Source organism: Passer domesticus, chromosome 7 (genome assembly GCF_036417665.1).
Source record: "Passer domesticus isolate bPasDom1 chromosome 7, bPasDom1.hap1, whole genome shotgun sequence".
Lineage (NCBI taxonomy): Eukaryota > Metazoa > Chordata > Aves > Passeriformes > Passeridae > Passer > Passer domesticus.
The window spans coordinates 44556664-44575156 of NC_087480.1; the positions used below are offsets into that span (position 1 = coordinate 44556664).

Here is an 18493-nt window from a genome sequence, read left to right on the forward strand (position 1 = left end):
AAGAGTGTCATTCCTTGATAGTGTATCTGTAATATTCTTCAAATAAATAAATAAAAGTCAGGCAAAGTGCTGGCACAAAAGGGCATTAATAATTATTTACCAATACCTTCTCAATTGCCCAGCATGTGGCAATCCTTTGGAGAGCAGGAAGGTGAAAGGTGTGACAGAGAGGTTCTGATATCCCACAGACTTGAAGAAAATGCATATGAAATACCACGGGACACTCCTCCCTAAACCAGCATTTATAAGGGCCATTTATATACACATGGAATTTATACACATTTATACACACATGGAATTTTAAGAGACCACATATTTTTATTAGAGAATGAGGTCAGCCAGGGTAAAATCATGGACGTTTCTGGTATCACCGTGTAGGGGTTATACAAGTGCACCTATAGCCAAATTTATGAGGTTAGAAGAAGCAGCTGGCAAAATAATTGATGCTATGATTCTATGAAATAAAATAATCTTGCTGTTCTTACGAAAATATTCATGCTTTAGTTTTCTTTATTATATTATTAAGAAGGCAAGCAGAGGCTGTCAAACATTGTTTATAGAGTGGAAACAGACATAAGAGGGGAAGCAGATTACAACAGGTCCCATCATATCATGTAATTTGAAGAGTGATGAGTATGAATGTCACAAGAAGAATCAATGGGTGCTACATCTCTGAACAACCACAGAGCAAAACTGTGATCCACATTATCCCACTGGGTTCTGTGGGCAGAGTTTGGGAATAATGCACAAAAAGCAGCTGTTGAGCGTTCACCTGGCTCACACAGTCACATGGATCCATCCTGACACCACCTACACTCACTTTGGAGGAGGTGAGTCAGGAATAGGGAGCTGCTGTCTTGTACACTCACTGCATGCAATCTCTGGAGCAAGGCCCCTTCGAGCAAGGGGCAGACTGCAAGGGGAAAGCACAAGGGTCTTATCCTCCTCCTCTATGACTCTCATATTACCAAAAAAAAAATAAATCTCTCTTTTCCATCTACTGTGCCCCAGGGGAGGGGGAGATTACAAGAAATACAAAACAATCACTGCCTCTGATAGGCATTTCCATATTTAGTAATGAATTGGAGCTAAATTTGCTAATTTAAGTCACCTGCTCTCAATGAAATCAATCAGTGCCTAGCAGATGCAAAAGGCTTATGAAGCTCAAGGTGAGCAGGCATAGGTTCTCCACGGATGAAAAGCTTTTTTCAGTGTGGGCAGAGGAGCTCTTTGATTAGTTCTTTAGTCTCTGCTGAAATTGTACTGCTTTAGTGAACTTCATTCGAGAGGTATGTTTGCAACTGATTTCAAGAGTTTGGGGTTTCACATTTTTTTCATCTTTCCTGATACCTTTGCTTAGCCTGTAGTAATGCTTTTTCCTATGCTGCATATAATATACAGGTCAGAAAAAAATGTTCCCCCCTCGCTTCACCAGTATTTACACTGTTATATCTTTTGAGAAACTAGAAAAAGTCACCAGCTCTGCTATCAAACATTATCTTTTTATACCTATTCCTGTTGCCACAGTTTTTCTCCTTTTTAACTGATAATGATTGTGATTTGTATCCGAAAGTCACTTTGATGAATTTGCCTTTTGACTTTATTTTTTGGTTTTGCTTACCAATGTTGAGTCAAATTCTGAAATATAATCGATTTGCACTGAGTTTGTCAGAGACAGGCAGACTTCTGAAATTCTGGATGCTTAACTTCATATCCTAAGCAATTTAGCTCTTTTCATTACCCTTTTTACTAAAGAAAAGACTAGTGTACTCTTTTTCAAATGTGTCATAATAAGGAACATGTCAAGGCATGCTAATCAGAAGGAAAAAAGGCCTACAGATGCTCGAATTCCTATGCTTTTAGCAACAGTTTTGCACATTTTGTTGTCAATCCCTATGGAGCAAAAAAACTTCATCACAGGTTACACTGGATGAACTTCAGACCCTGATGTAGCAGTCAAGCTAATGGCAGATGAAATTTAACACATATTAGAGTAACTTGATAGGAAAGAAATACTTCTTAATGCTCATCCACACAAGTGGGGAAAGAAAAAACTCTTCCCACTGAAAACATATTTCTTTTTTTCCATGTTTACCTGGAAATTGTGAAATCACCTGAAATAAGCGGTGTGTAAAGAACCCATTCGTATCTTGCATTGTGTTTGAATAATTTCATTATGTTCAAAGCATCTTTATTGGAAGGATGCTTGATTATGAGTTTTGGGTTTTTTTCTTTCTTTTTAATTTTAATTTTCCGGTCCTCTGGATTTTCTCCAAGAAGGAGAATAATTCTAACTTATAGCAGATGTAGCCCATCCCTTAAGACTGAGGATCAATCAGACAGAAGGTGATTGTTCTCCTTAACATACTAAGATTTACTTTGCTTTAAAAGTCAGCTTTGTGTCCTGCAGACCCATTATTTACTAAAATAAATACTGCAAAAAGCAGCCATACTCTGCTTGAAAATTAACAAAAACTAGCTTGACTTTCTACTGAAAGATAAACAGCTCATCACAGAGGAGTAACAAAACAAAAGGCTCCTGATGCTATGACAGAGTTAAAAACAAAAGTTCCACAAGGACAATGGGCAAGTGAGCAAAGGGAATGAAGAACAGGTGGTAGAACGGAGAGAAGGGGAGGGGATAAAAAAATGGGAAAGGTATATTAAAGGCAAAAGCTTAGACTAAAGAAGCACATACAGCCCCAGGTGTATGCTTGGGGCACTTCAAAAAAATTATGACTAAAAACCCCTAGAATTCTATTGTGATGTATATCTTGATAAAAGAAGTATTGTAGAAACTTCAGATGCTCAAGTAGGAATTGAGATGTTATATACTAAAGCTTGGCCCAAACAGACTCGTATTTTGAGTACTTTTCTTTACTCTTTGTATTTGATATGGTAGAATAGCAACCATGAGCTTAGTTGGAAGCCTCTAGTCTTCTGTGGTAAAGTAAAACAGCCCTAAGAGAGTTGAGATTCTGGACCTAGATGTTCCCTTAAAATGGGACTGGTTTGCCTCTTAAGTTGGCAATAGTTAATTGAGAAAGACTTTAATCAATACTTCATGTGATTTAAACCTGATGCAGCCAAGTAGCCTGTCTCTGAGAAACTTTCCAACAGGGGTTTGCAGTCTCCCTAGGACTCAATGGTATTTTGATGAATAATATTTCTAGCAGGCTAATTTTCTTGCTAATTATCATCAAACACCTAGACAGACATTCTGCTGTAGTAGATATGCTTTGAAAAAAACTAAAAGTCCCTTCAATCATGGGTAAAAGGAAATTAAAAATTCATATATAAAGTGATATATTTTTAAATCTTAAAGCATGTTTCATTACAATATCTTGGTGCCAAGATACAACATCTAATAGTTGACAGATAAAACACCCCCCATAATTGATTTTGAAATTAAGTCACATTCCATGGATAAGAGTCCTAAATTTTATATTAAAAACTAAATTAGGTTGTAGAAATTCTAAATGGCAAACTGTGTTCTGCTCCAACCAAAGGTGTTCTGACCAAAGGGGTTCTATGAATTTTTTGTTTTGTTGAGTGCTTTATTTCCACTTTAAAAGGAAAAATAAACCCTACAATACAGCTTACCAAAATTCATGCATCTATAAAGAACTTTTGGCATGTAGGTCCCAAGTGTATTCTTCCTATTCCAAAACACTTTGAGGTTACACTTAGTCATAAATGTTTCTAGTCTACTTCTCTTCATTATGTGCAAGTGCTGTGAGATGGAGGAACAGACTTAAAATGAAAAAAAATTCTCACTGGAAGAAACAAAAGCAGGTATGTTTCTCTCTGCCATAGCCTGCATCCTTCCAAATCCATCCTGCTGATGCCAGGGCTTGTCCCTCACAAGATCACAACTACATCTGTAGTGAGTAGTACTGTAATACTTGCTTTGCCACATTACTCAAGCAGTGCAAAATGAGATGCAAGGAACACTGGGATCACTGCCTTTACTGGGAGCAGAGGGGTTATCTTTAAATGGCTGGGATGTACTTGCAAGGCACAGAACCCAAACTCGGAGCTGGTGGTTTGAGGATATGATGAGAGTAACAAACAAGTACACACCAAACAGATGGGCCAGCCAGGCTGTTACAACGGGGTTCAGCTGCAGCTCTGGCTCTGTGTGTGGGAGCTCCTCAGTCAGGCTGCATTGACTTTGGTATTTACAATACCTTTTCTTGGAGGATTATGATTAATTTCTTCTGTAATTGATAAAAAGATTAAAAAATAAAAAGGCCTTTTAAATTCTATGATATTCTGCTCCTTTCAGGCTTACAGAAAATATCCAGTGACAGTGATATAGGCTCTCTTTGCAATAAGTGTGAAATTACAAGTATGCATATGTATATGATCTCATTGTCAGTATTTGACAAGCTTAAAAAAAAAGTTTTGGTTATAGAAGCCACTGATGTAGGTGTCATGAGACATATGGGAGGGGTCTTTCAAATTTTTGAATGCTTGAAGTAGGAATTTGCTATGTGGGCTAAAAGGACTGTATCTGTGGCCCAGCCAGGTGGAGATCACACTTTACTAGCTGGCTGTTGTGGCAGTAGTCCACCTAAGCATTCTGCAAAAAGGTGGAATGCAGCATAGCCAAAAGTTGCCATAGCAATAGATTATTGTGCAGTAAGAATAAAATCTTGGATACGTACATATTGCAATTAAAGTGATAATTGTTTGAATTTTTGGGAAGGAGCTCTGCTGGACATAATCTTAAAAAACACAAACAAAACTCCCAAAAGACCTAATCAACCAAAAGGGGAAAAAAGCCAAAAGAACATAAAAACTTTTATTTGTTTGTATAAGAAGTGGGCAGTTCCACAGCAACATGATTTTTTTTTTCTCTTGCTAAAAGCTAAATTTCTGTGAGGTAACTGACACACAGAAAAATACAGTTCTTTTTTTGTCAGACATGTCTTTCAGTTTCTGTGAAAATTGTTATATTGCAGAATGAGACTTATACACAATACACAGTAAAGAAACACAAATTTAGGCATGAGATTAGACAATGCAATCTTGTTTTATTTGGTGGGGGAAGATTTTTTTTTTTAATAAATCATGATATATGTTCTGTAGCAGTAATAATTTTTAGTGAAATGAGATGCCCTACATTTACGGATCATGTTTGTTATAAAGGGTTAATTTCCAAAAGGAATCTGGTTTAGCTCAAATTTTTTTAAGTCAAATTGATTCTGCTTGATTTGATGTATCTAATATGACCTTGATTAAATTAGAGAGAAAATGATGATGCAGACTGTTTGTCCTATTGACAATTGCTACCTTAGGCTAGGCTGGCAGTGAATTAACGTCTTGCCCGTATTTTGCAGGGACCTTGGCTAGGAATTAATTTTTTCTATTCACTTTGACCTTGCTAAGAAGGCAATGACTGTTGCTGATTGTAAAGTTAGCCTATTTCACTGGTTCAGAAATAGCTACAGGAACTCACTCAAAACAGTCCAAGACAGATGACTGGCTTGCCATCAGCCCAGTAGTTCAGCAAGGACATAGGAAGGTACCAGAAGTAATTTATATTATTTGAGCATCAGTTCTCCAGTCAACAGCTGAGATTGTGGATAGTCTCTATACATCATCTCACAATCTCACACCAGCAGTTAGGGGCTACAGGTACATCTGAGATTATAAGTGGAAATTTGTTTTCTTCTATGCAGTGTAAAGATCTGGGGTAAAAGTCATCTATCTATACAGCAAGGTAGGGAAGAGATTTTCTTGAGCTGTCCCATGGAAAACCTGGTTAGGTGTTTGTTTCTTCTGTCCTATTTGAAGAAAGCTAGAGAGCAAAAGAAGTGCTGGTTAGAGCTTTGGAAGCTTCTATTTAATTTTCATCCCAAATACTATGTTACTTTACAGCACATTTTTATTAACTGTAAAGCAATATACAACTTTTTTTCTTCAGCAATATTTCATTTATTGACTTAAAGCATTCACATTAATTACCTGTGTCTGTTAGTGTTGATGGCTGTTAAATACTATTATAAATTTCAAGTTCCAACTGAGGTTTGTTGCACTGAGCACTGTAAAGCACTGTATAGGACAATAGCCTTTATTAGAAAATTATTTTAGTATCTAGTATCTTAACTGTGTTTAAATCTTGCGATAGGAGCAATACATTTCACTGTTTGTATGGTGACAACTGCTGAACAGAACAGTGAAAATTAATCTTTTCCATGTAAAAGGAACTCTGTAGGAAGCAACTTGCAGGCATGTAAAGAGTATAGTTAAAAGTGTGCAGAGTCCTGTTAATGTTTACGTACAACACTGGGGGAGGGAGGAAAGGTTTGCTGTTTTAACGGCAATCCAGTATGTATTGAAGTCAACGTGGAAAGAGAAAATGTTGATTTTTGTGTACTTCAATACCTAAATGGGAAGATGTCTAAGAATATAAAAGTAGTATGTGTTTTAACACAGCTGAACAACTAATGTAACTTGTAAATCATCATTTCTAAGCAAGAAATTATGTACTACCTCTTTATATCTGTTTGGCTGTTTCTGTTAAAATGAAGATTTCTCTGGTAAACCTGCCCACCAAGCTGACTTATGATGAGACTATCATACAGCTCCTGTCATTTGCTATGGTTTTCTTTTGTAGTGCTCTCATTAGTGCTTTAATAATAGATTTTGCAATGATTGGCAGATTATTCTGTTTGGTCGCAGTGCATAGTTGGAGGTGTTATAAAGGTACTAACCAAGCCTAAAACTGCTGCTGTTGGTCAATGGGCATTACCAAGTAAGGCTGGTGTCATGTGAAAAGGGGAGACTTCCTCAACCCTTAGCGTGGGGAGGTTTACTTGCTTCTCAGTGTTTAATTTGTCTGTCAATGCCTCAGGAAAGCTGAGACCCTCTGCAGTACAAACCCAGCACATCAATTCAGCAATTATTAGGCTTAGTAATAAATATAGAATTTGTCCACAGATGTCATCACTGGAGACTGAAGGGGGGAAAAATGGTCTGATTTTTCCATCCCCTAAAATATCCTAATGAAACATCTCATGGCATTTAAATAAGAAAAAATATACCAAGCCAAGAACAAGTTTTACTTTTAGAAATTCTTTTAGAATTTTTAGAATTTCTTTGAATTGTATGGTGATGGTTATCATAAGATGTTTGTGGTGTGAAAATACGTGGGTTCATTTTTCCTAATTTTTTTTCCCCAAGATGATCATGTTGAAACTTGTGGTCCTTGCTACATCTTAGAAATTATTAAGCACTTTAGGAGACAAGCTTTTGTTTACACTGATACAGATGGCTGGAATAAATTAGTGGACTCACTAAAGAGCAGCTCATTTGTAGTTTTAAATGCATTTGGGCTCACATGGTGGCCATTTTGTTACTTATTCATCTATTTGTGCTTTACAGTTCCATGCCCAAAGGCTATGCCTGACTAATGGTCAGAGCTTCCTCCTAACAGAATTTATAATTATGTACCTCTCACACCTAAAGAGCACTGGTACTCCTGCACTGTGCCATACCCTGGGTGATCCTGTAGCTGCCCTCTCTGAAGAGCACTGAGCACTGAAGAGTAAATCCAGCTGCAAACAAGCAGATTAGAAAGGCAGTGCACGTTTTCACTACTGTGAATGTTTTAACTTGAGCATTTTCCCTAAACTGGTGAAGAAATGCACAAAGCTGTAATTACAGACTGCAACTTCAGTGCTTCTATTTGGGAGAGGTAGTCAGAGCAAGCTTCCCTAAATTAAGTCTTGAATTCAAGTCCTCCTGTGTTGGATTAGGATGGGTGAGGACAAATGATGGCATAGTTACTCTATGGCTCTTCACTTATGCACCTTTCAGAAACAGTACAGTTAAACCTCTCCCTTTCATACTTCAGCTTTTTCATGTGTATACACTTGTTTCCTTCTTGACACCAGTACGCTGAACACAAATCTCCTGTTGATGAATCTGGAATCAGCAGCACTGCTTTCAGCTTTAACAGCGATTTACCTTGTCCTGTTAAAGTTACCACCACTGCTACTATGACTCCTAGTGTAAGGAAAAAAAATCAAAATAAACCTGAGAAGTTGTTGTGAGCTTTCAGAAGCAGCTTGTATTCTTCATGGCATTTTCTTGCTAATCCCATTTCTCTTGGACTATGTGCATTCTGGATATATCACCTTTACTGTGAATTTGGTTAAGGCAAACTAAGAGGGCAGAAGCAGCAAATAACAGAAATACAGATCTTTGCACTGTCATAAGTAGTAAGAAGGCAAAATAGCAGCTTGGGTTCACGTCAGGCTTTCCCAAATCCCATGAATTTGACTGGTGAAGTTGCTTATGTGCAATGAGCAATCTGGATAGTTAAATTGGGCATTCTGATGTTGGGAGATGCTAGCTGTGAGACTGTAACCATCACTCTTCATCATATGCAATGAGGGAGGAACCTGATCCTGGAATAAAAACAGTGTGGGATTAAAGAGTGCCCACTGAGTTCAAGGTACAACTGCACAGCAAATTAAAGTCTGGAATGCCTGTCTCTCAAGTACTTGAACTGACGTGAAGCAGGGGCAGTTTTGATGAAAAAGTGGGGAGCTGCTTGTACCACATATCACTACATGGAGACCTCTAGGCTCTCCAATACATCACTGCCAGAATTTGAATGCTGAACTTTCAGAGTTTACAGTTTACCCTTTAAACTTGGAGATTAACTACTGCAATGGCTGGAGGAGGAATCCTTTATTTTAGATGGCAGGTTGTGTTCCTGAAACCGTTTGAAATTGAAGGACATGGCTTTTCTCACCGTCTGTTGCCCTGCCCTTCTTTGCCCTCCCAGTGAGGCAACCATTCCCAGCACAAGGCTGTAGCTGCTCTGGTAGCCGTGAGTGCCTGGAGCTTTTCTGAGGAAGTTCACATGCAATTATTTCTTTGGCATGTGAGCAAATTTTACCTGAAGAGCACCAGGAACAAAAGGTTAATGGCAATTTTTCAAAAGCCTATAACTCAACCAAGCCTCAACAGCATTTCATGTCAGAAGTGAAAGCTAAGTCTTTAGTATCCCTGCTCTGTTTCGGCTGCTTTAAAAATCCTGCTGGCAGGAGAAAAAAAATTAAAATCAGAGGCTTAGCACTTAATGAAAAAAGCCCAAACTATATCTGAGCTGTGTAACACCTCCAATTAAAATTTCTTATAACTTCTACTTTAGAGACTATTAAATATTTGTATTTTGATGAATATTTTGCATGTCTCCCTCTTTTTGTCCATTTCTCTCGTGAAACAAAGTTCAGCTGTAAACATGCTCAGTGCTGATAAAAACACTATTTGCCACAGCTGAGAATCCAGGCTTCAGATGGGTGATCCATCGAAGGCCAGCTCTCCCAAACTGCTGGGGAAAGCTGGCAAACAGCAGCAGGCTGATAGAGACTGGCTGACTGCCATGCTTTAAAGACAGTAAGTTGATTCTCAGCAGAAACATGGAAACAGAAATAAGAGGAGCTGCGAGTTAAAGCAGAATATGGTTAGGTCTGAGAAACCCTTTCTCTGACCTGTGTGTATTGACAGAGTAAGTTTTGCTTCATTTCAAGGAAAATTTATATTTCCATGAAATCTAAATGGTTTATTGGTTTCATGGGTCAAAAATCCTGTGGGTTTCAGGTTCATTTGAGTTGCTAGATTACATGGGGGTAACCAAGAATTTGCAACTTGCAGAACAAAACAGAAGATGTGTATGATGGAGAATTCAGTGCCTGCTGCTAGTCTCTTCTATGTAAATGCTCTTTTAGAACAAATGGAGGCAAACTCCAAGTGCTTGGTCACAGAGAAGTTTATTATTGCATGTGCACTGAAATATTCCTTGTGAAAATGACTTGCACCTAATGTACTTGCATATTCAATATAGTGCTGTAGGTCAGGAGCAAACACAACTAGAAAACTCTCCAGCTAGCATCAGACCACTGAGCTGCTCAGCAATGTCAATATTAGTGAAATGAACCAAAGACTCTTGGATTTGTTAGAGATAAGTACTAGGAATGAAGGAGATCCTGCTTGTGATTCTCCTGCCAACACTTCAGCTGCTTTACATGGGTGATTGTAATCAGCAAGAATTGTTATGCAATAGTGCTGAAGCAGAGACTTGAGAAAATATAGCTCTCACTTGAGACACAAAAGACCACAACCTTATTTCTTCACATCTTACAAAGGAAAAAAAAACAAAACAACCCTCCACTGGGCATCTCTAAAGTGCTCATTTACAGAGATGGAAAGAAATAAAATACAAGGTACTTTACAAGGTAAAGAAAAATTTCTATGCTATTCTGTGAGAGGCATTATCTCTGGAGATGTGAAAGGATAAGGCAAACCAATTCTCTACTGCACCCAAAGGGTCACAGTGTCCAGAAGCTACTTACAGTTTTCCAGGCTTTTTGTAAAGTAAATAGGAGTGGGAAACACTTTTTAATTTTTTTTTTTTTTAATGCTGTACCAAGGAGGGAATAATAAAAGCTAGCTAGATAAATGAGTGCTGTAAAGGGAATGAAGAGCAGATCTGAGCTATGTTTTAAGAAGGGGAGGAAGAATCCAGGAAGCTGCCTGGCATGCACATTGGAAAAAAATAAAATATTAGTTTTAAACTTCTCTATCCTTGTGAAGTGGGGATAAACATGCTCTTATTTTGAGGAATCATAGATGAGGCTAAATGAAAGTGCACTGTAGAAACAGATATTACAGTGTTTGGTTGGAGGTTGGTTTGGGTGTTGCTGCTTCCCGAAGTGGAGAATACTTGCTTTCTCTTTAGGCCTGTTGCAGTGGGAATGTTTGTTTCCGTGATACCGTAAATATTGTGTTTCTAGTGTTAAACAATTGCAATGTTTGGTAGGCTGTGACCCGGCCTTCGCGCACCACTCCCACCTGCTGGATGGATGCTGAGAGGGGAGTCTCCCAGGTTGGGGGGGAAGGCTCGCTGTCTGTGGGGAGAAGGGCCAAGGTTCAGGGACAGCCCGGGCCGGCGCTGCTGGGAAGGTGTAACCTGGGGAGGCTCCACCGCTCTTTGCTGGGCAGGAGGGTGACCCCAGGCCGTGGCGTGCTGGCTGCTCCTGTGGCATTGTCACGAGTGGATAAACACAGCCAGGGTGGCGTCTGGTCCTCCCCGCGCAGTTTCTCGCCCACCACCAGGGATGCGAGGGGCAGGAGGCCGGGCGCGCACACGGGGCGAGGCACCGGGACCGTGCGGAGGGCCCAGCGGCGGGCGCGGCCCGGGGCCGTTCCCGGCGGGGCGGTGTGCGGGGAGCCCCCGAGCAGCGCGGCCGCCGAGCCGCGGGCCCGGGGAGCGGGGCAGGGAGCGCCGCCGCCCCGCGGGACACCTGCCCTGCCCGGCGGGGCGGCCCGGCCCGGCGCGGGGGCGCCCGCCCACCTGGGCGTTGCTGCCCGGGCTGCCGGCTCCGCCTCTTCCCGATCTCCGCTCCCTTCCACTCCGGGACTGCGGGGAGCCGGGGGAAGCGGTGCGGACACCATGGCTCGTGTGCTGAGCCGGGACCCGGTGGACATTGAGGTACCCACTCGCCCTGCCGGGACGTGCGGCTGTCACTAGCGGGGAGGGGGCTGTGTCCGGCGGCGCCGGCGCCCGATAAAGTTTAGCGGCGTTAGGAAGTGCCTTGCCGCTGCCCGCCGGCGGTGCCCGGAACCTCGTCCCGCCGCCCCGTGCCGTGCCGTGCCGACCAGCCCCGGCGCCGGCCCCTGGGGCTGTCCTGCCGCCCGGCAAGCCGCAGCCCTTGCGGGCAGTGGCTGCCGGGGCAGCGCCGGGCGCCCCGCTCCAGCCGTGCCCCTGCCCCCGTCCTCGGCACGGCGAGCGCGGCCGGCGCCCGGCCAAGGGGCGTGAGGGGGTGGCGCCCGGCGCCTCCCCTCTGCTCGCCGCCTCCTGTCCCTCCCCGGCGAGCTCGAGGGCAGGGTGTGACCGAGCCCCGTGTCCCCGGTGAGGTCGGGCTCCCGGCTCTGGCAGGGCTCCTGAGGGGCAGGGCTGCTCGGGGGCCGTGACCTGATGAACCTTGGACGGTCTCAAGGTGCGTGGCCGATGGCCTCGGGCTCAGCGTCCCGTAGCTGCCTCTGGGCCAGCGGAGCTGTGCGGAGCCCAGCTCATCGCTGGCCTGCCGTGGCTCAAGCTGCGCTCACGGACTGCAGCCAGTCTCCCCAGACCTTCAGTGGCATGGAAGGCTGAGCAGGAGGGCCGGGGCAGTAGCCTTGCTGCAAGAGGCGTTCTCACCTGTGGCACTTGAGGTTTTTGCATGGCATTCCCTGCTGCAGGTCGTACCGGCTGCTGGAAGCAGGGTCCGGACCTGGCGTGGGGAAGGCGGAGCTGAGGTGGAGTGCGACCAAGGCTGGTGCCCTGGCACACGCGTGGCGAGCTCCCGCTGGTGTTAGCCAGGCTGCAAGGTTGCACTTCAAGGCAGCATTTTCCCACCTTTCACAGGAGCTCACATTTGGCTGTAAACTTCAGCTCTTTGTGAAGAGTCTAGTAAAACAAAAGCAATGATAAAGGAACTTGTGGTTGATAGTCTTGTTCTAGCCTGACACAACTTTTTGTTGTGATATACCTTGAAGTGTAAAATGTGAAGTTTCGTTTGGGCTATTGCAGCTCATTGAGGCCCAGATATAACACACAAATACACACAGCAAAAGCTTGAACACATGTCTGGGTCAGTTGTTACTGAATTTTATCATTAGTTCATTAGTATTGAGTTTTTGTGTCCAGTCCATTTCCTAGCTAAGCTGCTGTTTAAACCATGACTAATGTCTAGAAATGGTCTTACAGATACTCTGATAAAACTGAAGCATGGACTGGATAGGAGGAATGAACTATCACAGAAGTCTTCCTGGCAATTAGGGAGGCACTGTGGTATGAAATCAGCACTGTCTGTCTTTTACCAGCTCAGTGTTTTCAGAGCAGCCAGTCTTGGATTTTTCTTCAAATGTTAAAGTTCATTTTTCTATGGCAAAGGTTTGATTTTAGTTGTTTGGGCTTTTGAGTACTTTTCTTAAATTTTTAATGCAAAATGTTTCCTGTATTGCATTGGTTTGCATTTCTAGATACTTATTACTCAGATTCAAAGAACAATGTTATGTGTTAGTAATAGTATGCAGTACTACATGATGTAGGAGATGAGTTGATGGGTTTTTAAAAGGCTGGTGTTTGCTTTATTCCGAGGTTTCAGATACAAACTTTGGTCAGTATCTTACTGTATGTTTGTTTTCAGCAGTCATTGAAACTAGCAAGGAAATCAACGCAGTCTCCTTCTAACCAAATGTACTGTCCTCTCCTTCCCCCATCTATTCAAATGAATTTAGTTGTTGTATGGTTTCTCACAGATGAATATATCAATAATTACTGATAGTCTAATTGCAGCACTGTAGACCTGTGTGGTTTTTGTTGGTTGATTGGTTGTTTTGGTTTGTTTTTTTTCTCCCCCTGCGTAGGACTTTATTTTTTTGGGGGAGGAAGTACTGCATTGTTAGTATCTTATCTTTGTCTTTGAAGTAGGGACAGTGCCTGCTAGCTAATCCTATCATTGTAGGTAAATATTCTCAGTAATTTGTTTGTTGAGTGGAGGAGTCTATCAGCATGACTGCTGGCAGCACAACTTGGATATTTTGGTCACTTGCTTGGCTACTGTATAAAAACTGAACCAATGATTTAATGAAACTTATCTCAATGGTTAGTATCTCAAATTCAAGTTCATATAACAAAATATTAAAAATTATCTCTTAAGTCCTGGTGCTACTTTACAATGTATTTAAATAGTTAAGGCTGGATAAAAAGACATGTCATTGGTTAAAGAAGAGCCAAGAATCTGTGCTAGAAGCAGCTAAAAATCACTGATGGTTCTCAAAGTTATTTTACAAAAGAAAAATTCCAGGAAACTGTCCCTGAGGAATCTTGTCCCCCTTGTTTGGCTTAGCCAGCAGTTCAGCCTCTGGACCTAAGTAAAGAAAATGAATAAATTACATAGAGAGTTGTTTTCCTAAAATCTGCTTTCCAAATTGTGGAAGACTAGGCGTGTTGTGATTTAAATGCTTTTTGTTGTGATTTATATGCTTTTCTCCAATTTTATTTTTTAACACTAAAACAAAAGTAACATCCAAAATACCAAAACAAAACAACTCTCCCCTCAGCTACTGGCAACTCCACAAACTTCAAACACTGCCTTTTTAAAAATAAAGGCAACTATCAAAGTGTGCTTCTAATATCCCTTGGACACTGATACTCTAAGCAAAAGGAAAGAAAGCTTGTTTAAAAATAGCTCCATGTGAAAGAACCTACCTTGGATTTGTGGTATAAGGACTTGCCTTGGGTTTTTGTTTGTTATCTCTCTAAATCTGTACAATAATTTTTTGAAATCTACACTATGAGGGCAGCATTCCCTTTCTAACTTGTAATGTGAAAAACGTTAAATGTACATTTGAGCTCCAGAGAGTGTTTACAGACTTCATGTAAACTTCCCAATAATACTCTGGGAAGGAAAGTCTTCCATTCTTTTGTCTTCTGTCTCACCTGATTCCTGTCAATCACTGTGTGTAAACCATATGTAATTACATCTATTGCAATCTTCAAGATTCTTTGAAGAATTGAAATTGTCAAATCAAGTACTTGGAAATTAAAGAATTGCAAAATGAATAGAACAGAATCTTGAATGACATAGTTTAGTATTGTTCTCTGCACGCTGTGTTTTCCTGACTGCATTCCAGTGTTGCTCTGCAGTCTCCCCTCTTTACTTGGGGATCTTTGGGTAGTGGATGCTTTCCAGCTCTTTGCCACCCAGACTACAGTCTGGGGAGAGGAGTAGGTCTTCCAGTTTTATGGAAGGGACTTCTTTGCAGCAAAGTGGGGACACTTTGTCACACTGTTGTCACAAACCTGAAACATTCACAGAAAATCAAAACCAGCCCCCCAACACAACTTAGTATGAAACAGCAGTGTTGCTCTTACAGTAGGTAGGCAGTATGCTGGTACTTGGCAGATCTAGCCTTCCTTCTGAATCATGTGTTGTGCAGGTTGAAAGGGGAATTGGGTGTTGATGAATGGGTAATTCCCTGCTAGACCTGCAGCTGGGTACCTAGAATGCTGTCACAGCTGTTTCCACCCCAACACTGATGCTTGACTTGTGAGAATAAAATGAAAGGTACGAAAGGTGCTCTGAAATTGCAATCAGGGAATTGTCTGAGAATTATCAGGAGAAATTTATGTCACTTTCACTTAAAATGCAATGAACATTGTATGAACACTGTTCAGTGAACAATGAACTATAACTATGTTATGCTTTCTCTTCATTTAGCTTCAGAAAGTATCAATGGCTCTTAAGTAATGTATTTTTTTAAGTTATATAATTCAGCCATGTATTTCTTTGATGTTACTTCAGGGTTCAGAGGAATGTTTCTTAAGGGCCAGACTGTGCCCATTGGGTGCTGACCTTAGTGAGAGCACAAGAGGCTCCAGGAGTTCTTCAGTGCTCGGTAGGCAGCATGTTAAGTGGTTTTGAGTTCCTTCAGCAGCAAATTCTCTACTGCTGTCTGAAGGTCCTGATGAATGTGGGATGAGGTTATGGGCTGTTTGAGCAGCTCACTGATGGTGCAGACAGCACATCTGCACTCAAGGGCTGCAGCTGGTTCCAGTCAGCTAGGGAAACAGAGTCCCTTGTGCCATGTTTCCTGCTGCATGGAAGGGTCACTTGGGAAGTGCTCCTAAGTCTTCAGAAAGCACTATTGTACAGCAGATTCCATAGTGTTTTAAGTAGCAGGTTGATAGCAGTGGTAGTTCTTAGTTCCCTGGCATGGACTTAGTAGCTGTTACCAAGCATGGGCTAGGATGGCAAGGTAGGCTAGTTTCACGTCAGGCTTATTTTTATCCCAGTGCAAATGGACAAGAATAGTGGAAAAACTGCAGGTAGAAAGGTATGTCTGAGAGCTAGGCTTGGTGTGCTCACAGTGGGAAGCAGGGCAGGGATTGAAAAATAAAGAACACTGTAAAAAACAGGAAACCTCCAGCAAGATAGCAGGGAACTCTATTAGTCAGCATGGCTCACAAAGTTGTTAGGAAAAGGTTATGTGAATAAATAACTGAAGCTAGCTTTCTTTGATCTAGGCTAAACTTTTATTTTAAAATCCCCAGTTATTACAGTGTCTCTCTCTGTTGTAAATACCTGTTAGTTTTTTGAAGTTCCATAATGAAGCTTTAATATGTAGAATGTTTTTATGCTACTGCTTTATAGCTTGTTGTGATGATCAGATGGCTGTTCAGATTGATGGCTGTGTCTTCCTGGGGTCATTTGACAAGCAGTCAGTGAGAAAACAAAACTTCCTATTTAGCTGTTTTTGCTTAATGAATTTCTCAAGCCTTTTCATTGTTTTAGTGGTTTTATTGTAATAAACTCTTAGCTGAGTGGAACAGCAATTATAGCATGATTGCTTAGACCTTGTGGAAGATTATAGACCACAATTATCATGTCTGTCTTAGAGAATTGAACAATGATTTACTCATCAGGTTAAAATTTGATCTGGCAAGTAGGAAAGAAAGTCTTCTGTGTGTAACATTTTTTCTTTTCACGTTTTATATGCAAATCCTGTTGATGCTCAAGGAATTATGTATGGTCTTGCCTCTACTGTCTATAGTCTGCCAGATTGTAGCAGTCAAGCCCTCCAAATAATTATGTTGGAAAAAAAATTCATGCTTTTCAAAACTTGTGCTTTTCATTTTTCTTCAACCTTTGTGTTTTAATGTTACTTACAAATTAAACTCCCATTTTTACTCTTTTTGTGAGGTCTTTCATGTGAGAACTGCTATTCTTATCCTTCTCATGGCTGAGGCTTCAGAGTAATCTGCAGTTAGCAACTTTGAAAACAAGAAGGAACTGAAATTAATTTTATTTTAGTTACAGAAATTAATTTCATGATGACTTTATGTTGTAGACCATATTGGAATTTTTTATTCTTTCCTCTGCTTAGTGTCACGTCTTTTAAGAAAGTATAACTACATGCTGATATAGAAAGCTGATATCCATGAGGCAGGATTTTGCCGATCAGCTGTGACAAGAGTGCAGCACTGCAGGGCAGGCATTTGAGATGCATTTGAAAGAGTGCAGTTTCAGCAGCAGAGCAGGACTTTCCCAGTTTTCAGTGCAGCCCAGAGGGGTGTGGCTGTGTCTGGTGGGCTGGCATTTGCTTGGACCCAAGATTGCTTGGCTCTCTCCATCCTACTGGCCAGTTTACGCAATGGTGCAGTTTGTGCTACCCAAAGACACGAGCTGCTGCTTTCAAATTAACACTTGGAAAAATTCTGTTGTCCATCCTGTCCTATACCATTTTGCCAGTGTCAGTAAAATGACCCAGGGAACACAAAAGTAACTGGCACTGGTTTGGGAACACACTTCTAGTGAAAATATTGAGAAAAGCTTAAATTCCTGGTGGCTGCAGACAAGCTGGATTGAATATGTCCTGTTTGTTCTGGCTATGCTAACCCTTTGACAGCACTGAGTTCAAATCAAAAACTGCTTTCTCTCCCTCCCTGGTTGCCTGGCAACCTCCCTCCTCTTATTAGCATATGATTTCTATTCCTTTTTTTATTTCATCAGTACAGTGTTATACACTCTGCTCCCTGCCCTGTGCTGCTGCCTTTGAGAAGAGCAGGATTTGTGCCTTTATATGAGACTTCGGCAAGTATGTGATTTGGCAAAGAAATCAAACATTTGGGATTAGGAACCTTTGGCCATAAATGCCTTATCAGAAGCTCAGAGGGTGGTGTTTGTGTGGGCATGTTTTTCAAAGTCTTTTCATTTTCATTTGCTGTCATTTTTATTCTAAGGGCAGAATTCTTGCAAATCAGCACAGCATAAATCTCTGGCATCTCTACATGTGCAGAGCATCAGTTTGTGAAACCTGCCAACAGAGATTGGCTACACAGATCTTGGGGGGCATTTTGTCCTCTTGGTCTTTATGCAGTTCCATAATGCACTATGCAATGCCATAATTCAAAGTATAAATGAAAAAAAAAATCCTGGTCAAATTATGATTGGGGAAGAAAGCAGCTAAAGAAGTAAGTGGGAGAATTGAACTAAATTCTCCAGTTTTCTTCTCATAATAATGCTTTTTTGAAATGAGAACATTTTGCCTTTCAGTTGGCCAGGTGTATTCTTTTATGAAATAACAGGTGATTCAGACTGGGTCTATAGTTTAAACTTTAAATTGCTTTTTTTCTGTTCATAGTCTCTTACAACTATAATAAATACCCTTTTTTTTTTTTTGCTATTGCATAGGACAAAGAATGTAAGATTCAAGTAGGAGTAGAAAAAACAATAATAACAGCAGAAATTAGAAGATGCAGTGAGGAGGAAATGACAAAGCATGTAAGTTTGAGGAGTGTTTATATCAAGATATGTAAAGGAATTTTTTCTTAATATTATCCAAATCATAAATCACAAATGAAATAATCTACTTTTTCAACATCCTTGTCTGAAGGAAGGTCATGTGTCTCAGGAAGTATTTAAGG

The 18493-nt window shown here is 41.1% G+C and overlaps 1 protein-coding gene across 5 annotated transcripts in view; it reads left to right on the plus strand.

Moving 5' to 3' along the window:
- The first annotated feature begins 1120 nt into the window (after nt 1-1120).
- Nucleotides 1121-18493, plus strand: part of DPYD (dihydropyrimidine dehydrogenase) — a 344443-nt gene continuing 327070 nt past the window's right edge. For 2 of the 5 annotated variants that reach the window (XM_064428157.1, XM_064428161.1), the window contains exons 1-2: nt 17635-17664; nt 18261-18350. In XM_064428157.1, the coding sequence (XP_064284227.1) occupies nt 17650-17664; nt 18261-18350 (105 nt within the window). In that variant the 5' untranslated portion in view covers nt 17635-17649. Of the gene's footprint in view, nt 1290-11374; nt 11513-12000; nt 12021-17634; nt 17665-18260; nt 18351-18493 lie in introns of those variants that run through there. The other 3 variants (XM_064428159.1, XM_064428158.1, XM_064428160.1) reach the window with 3 other exon arrangements.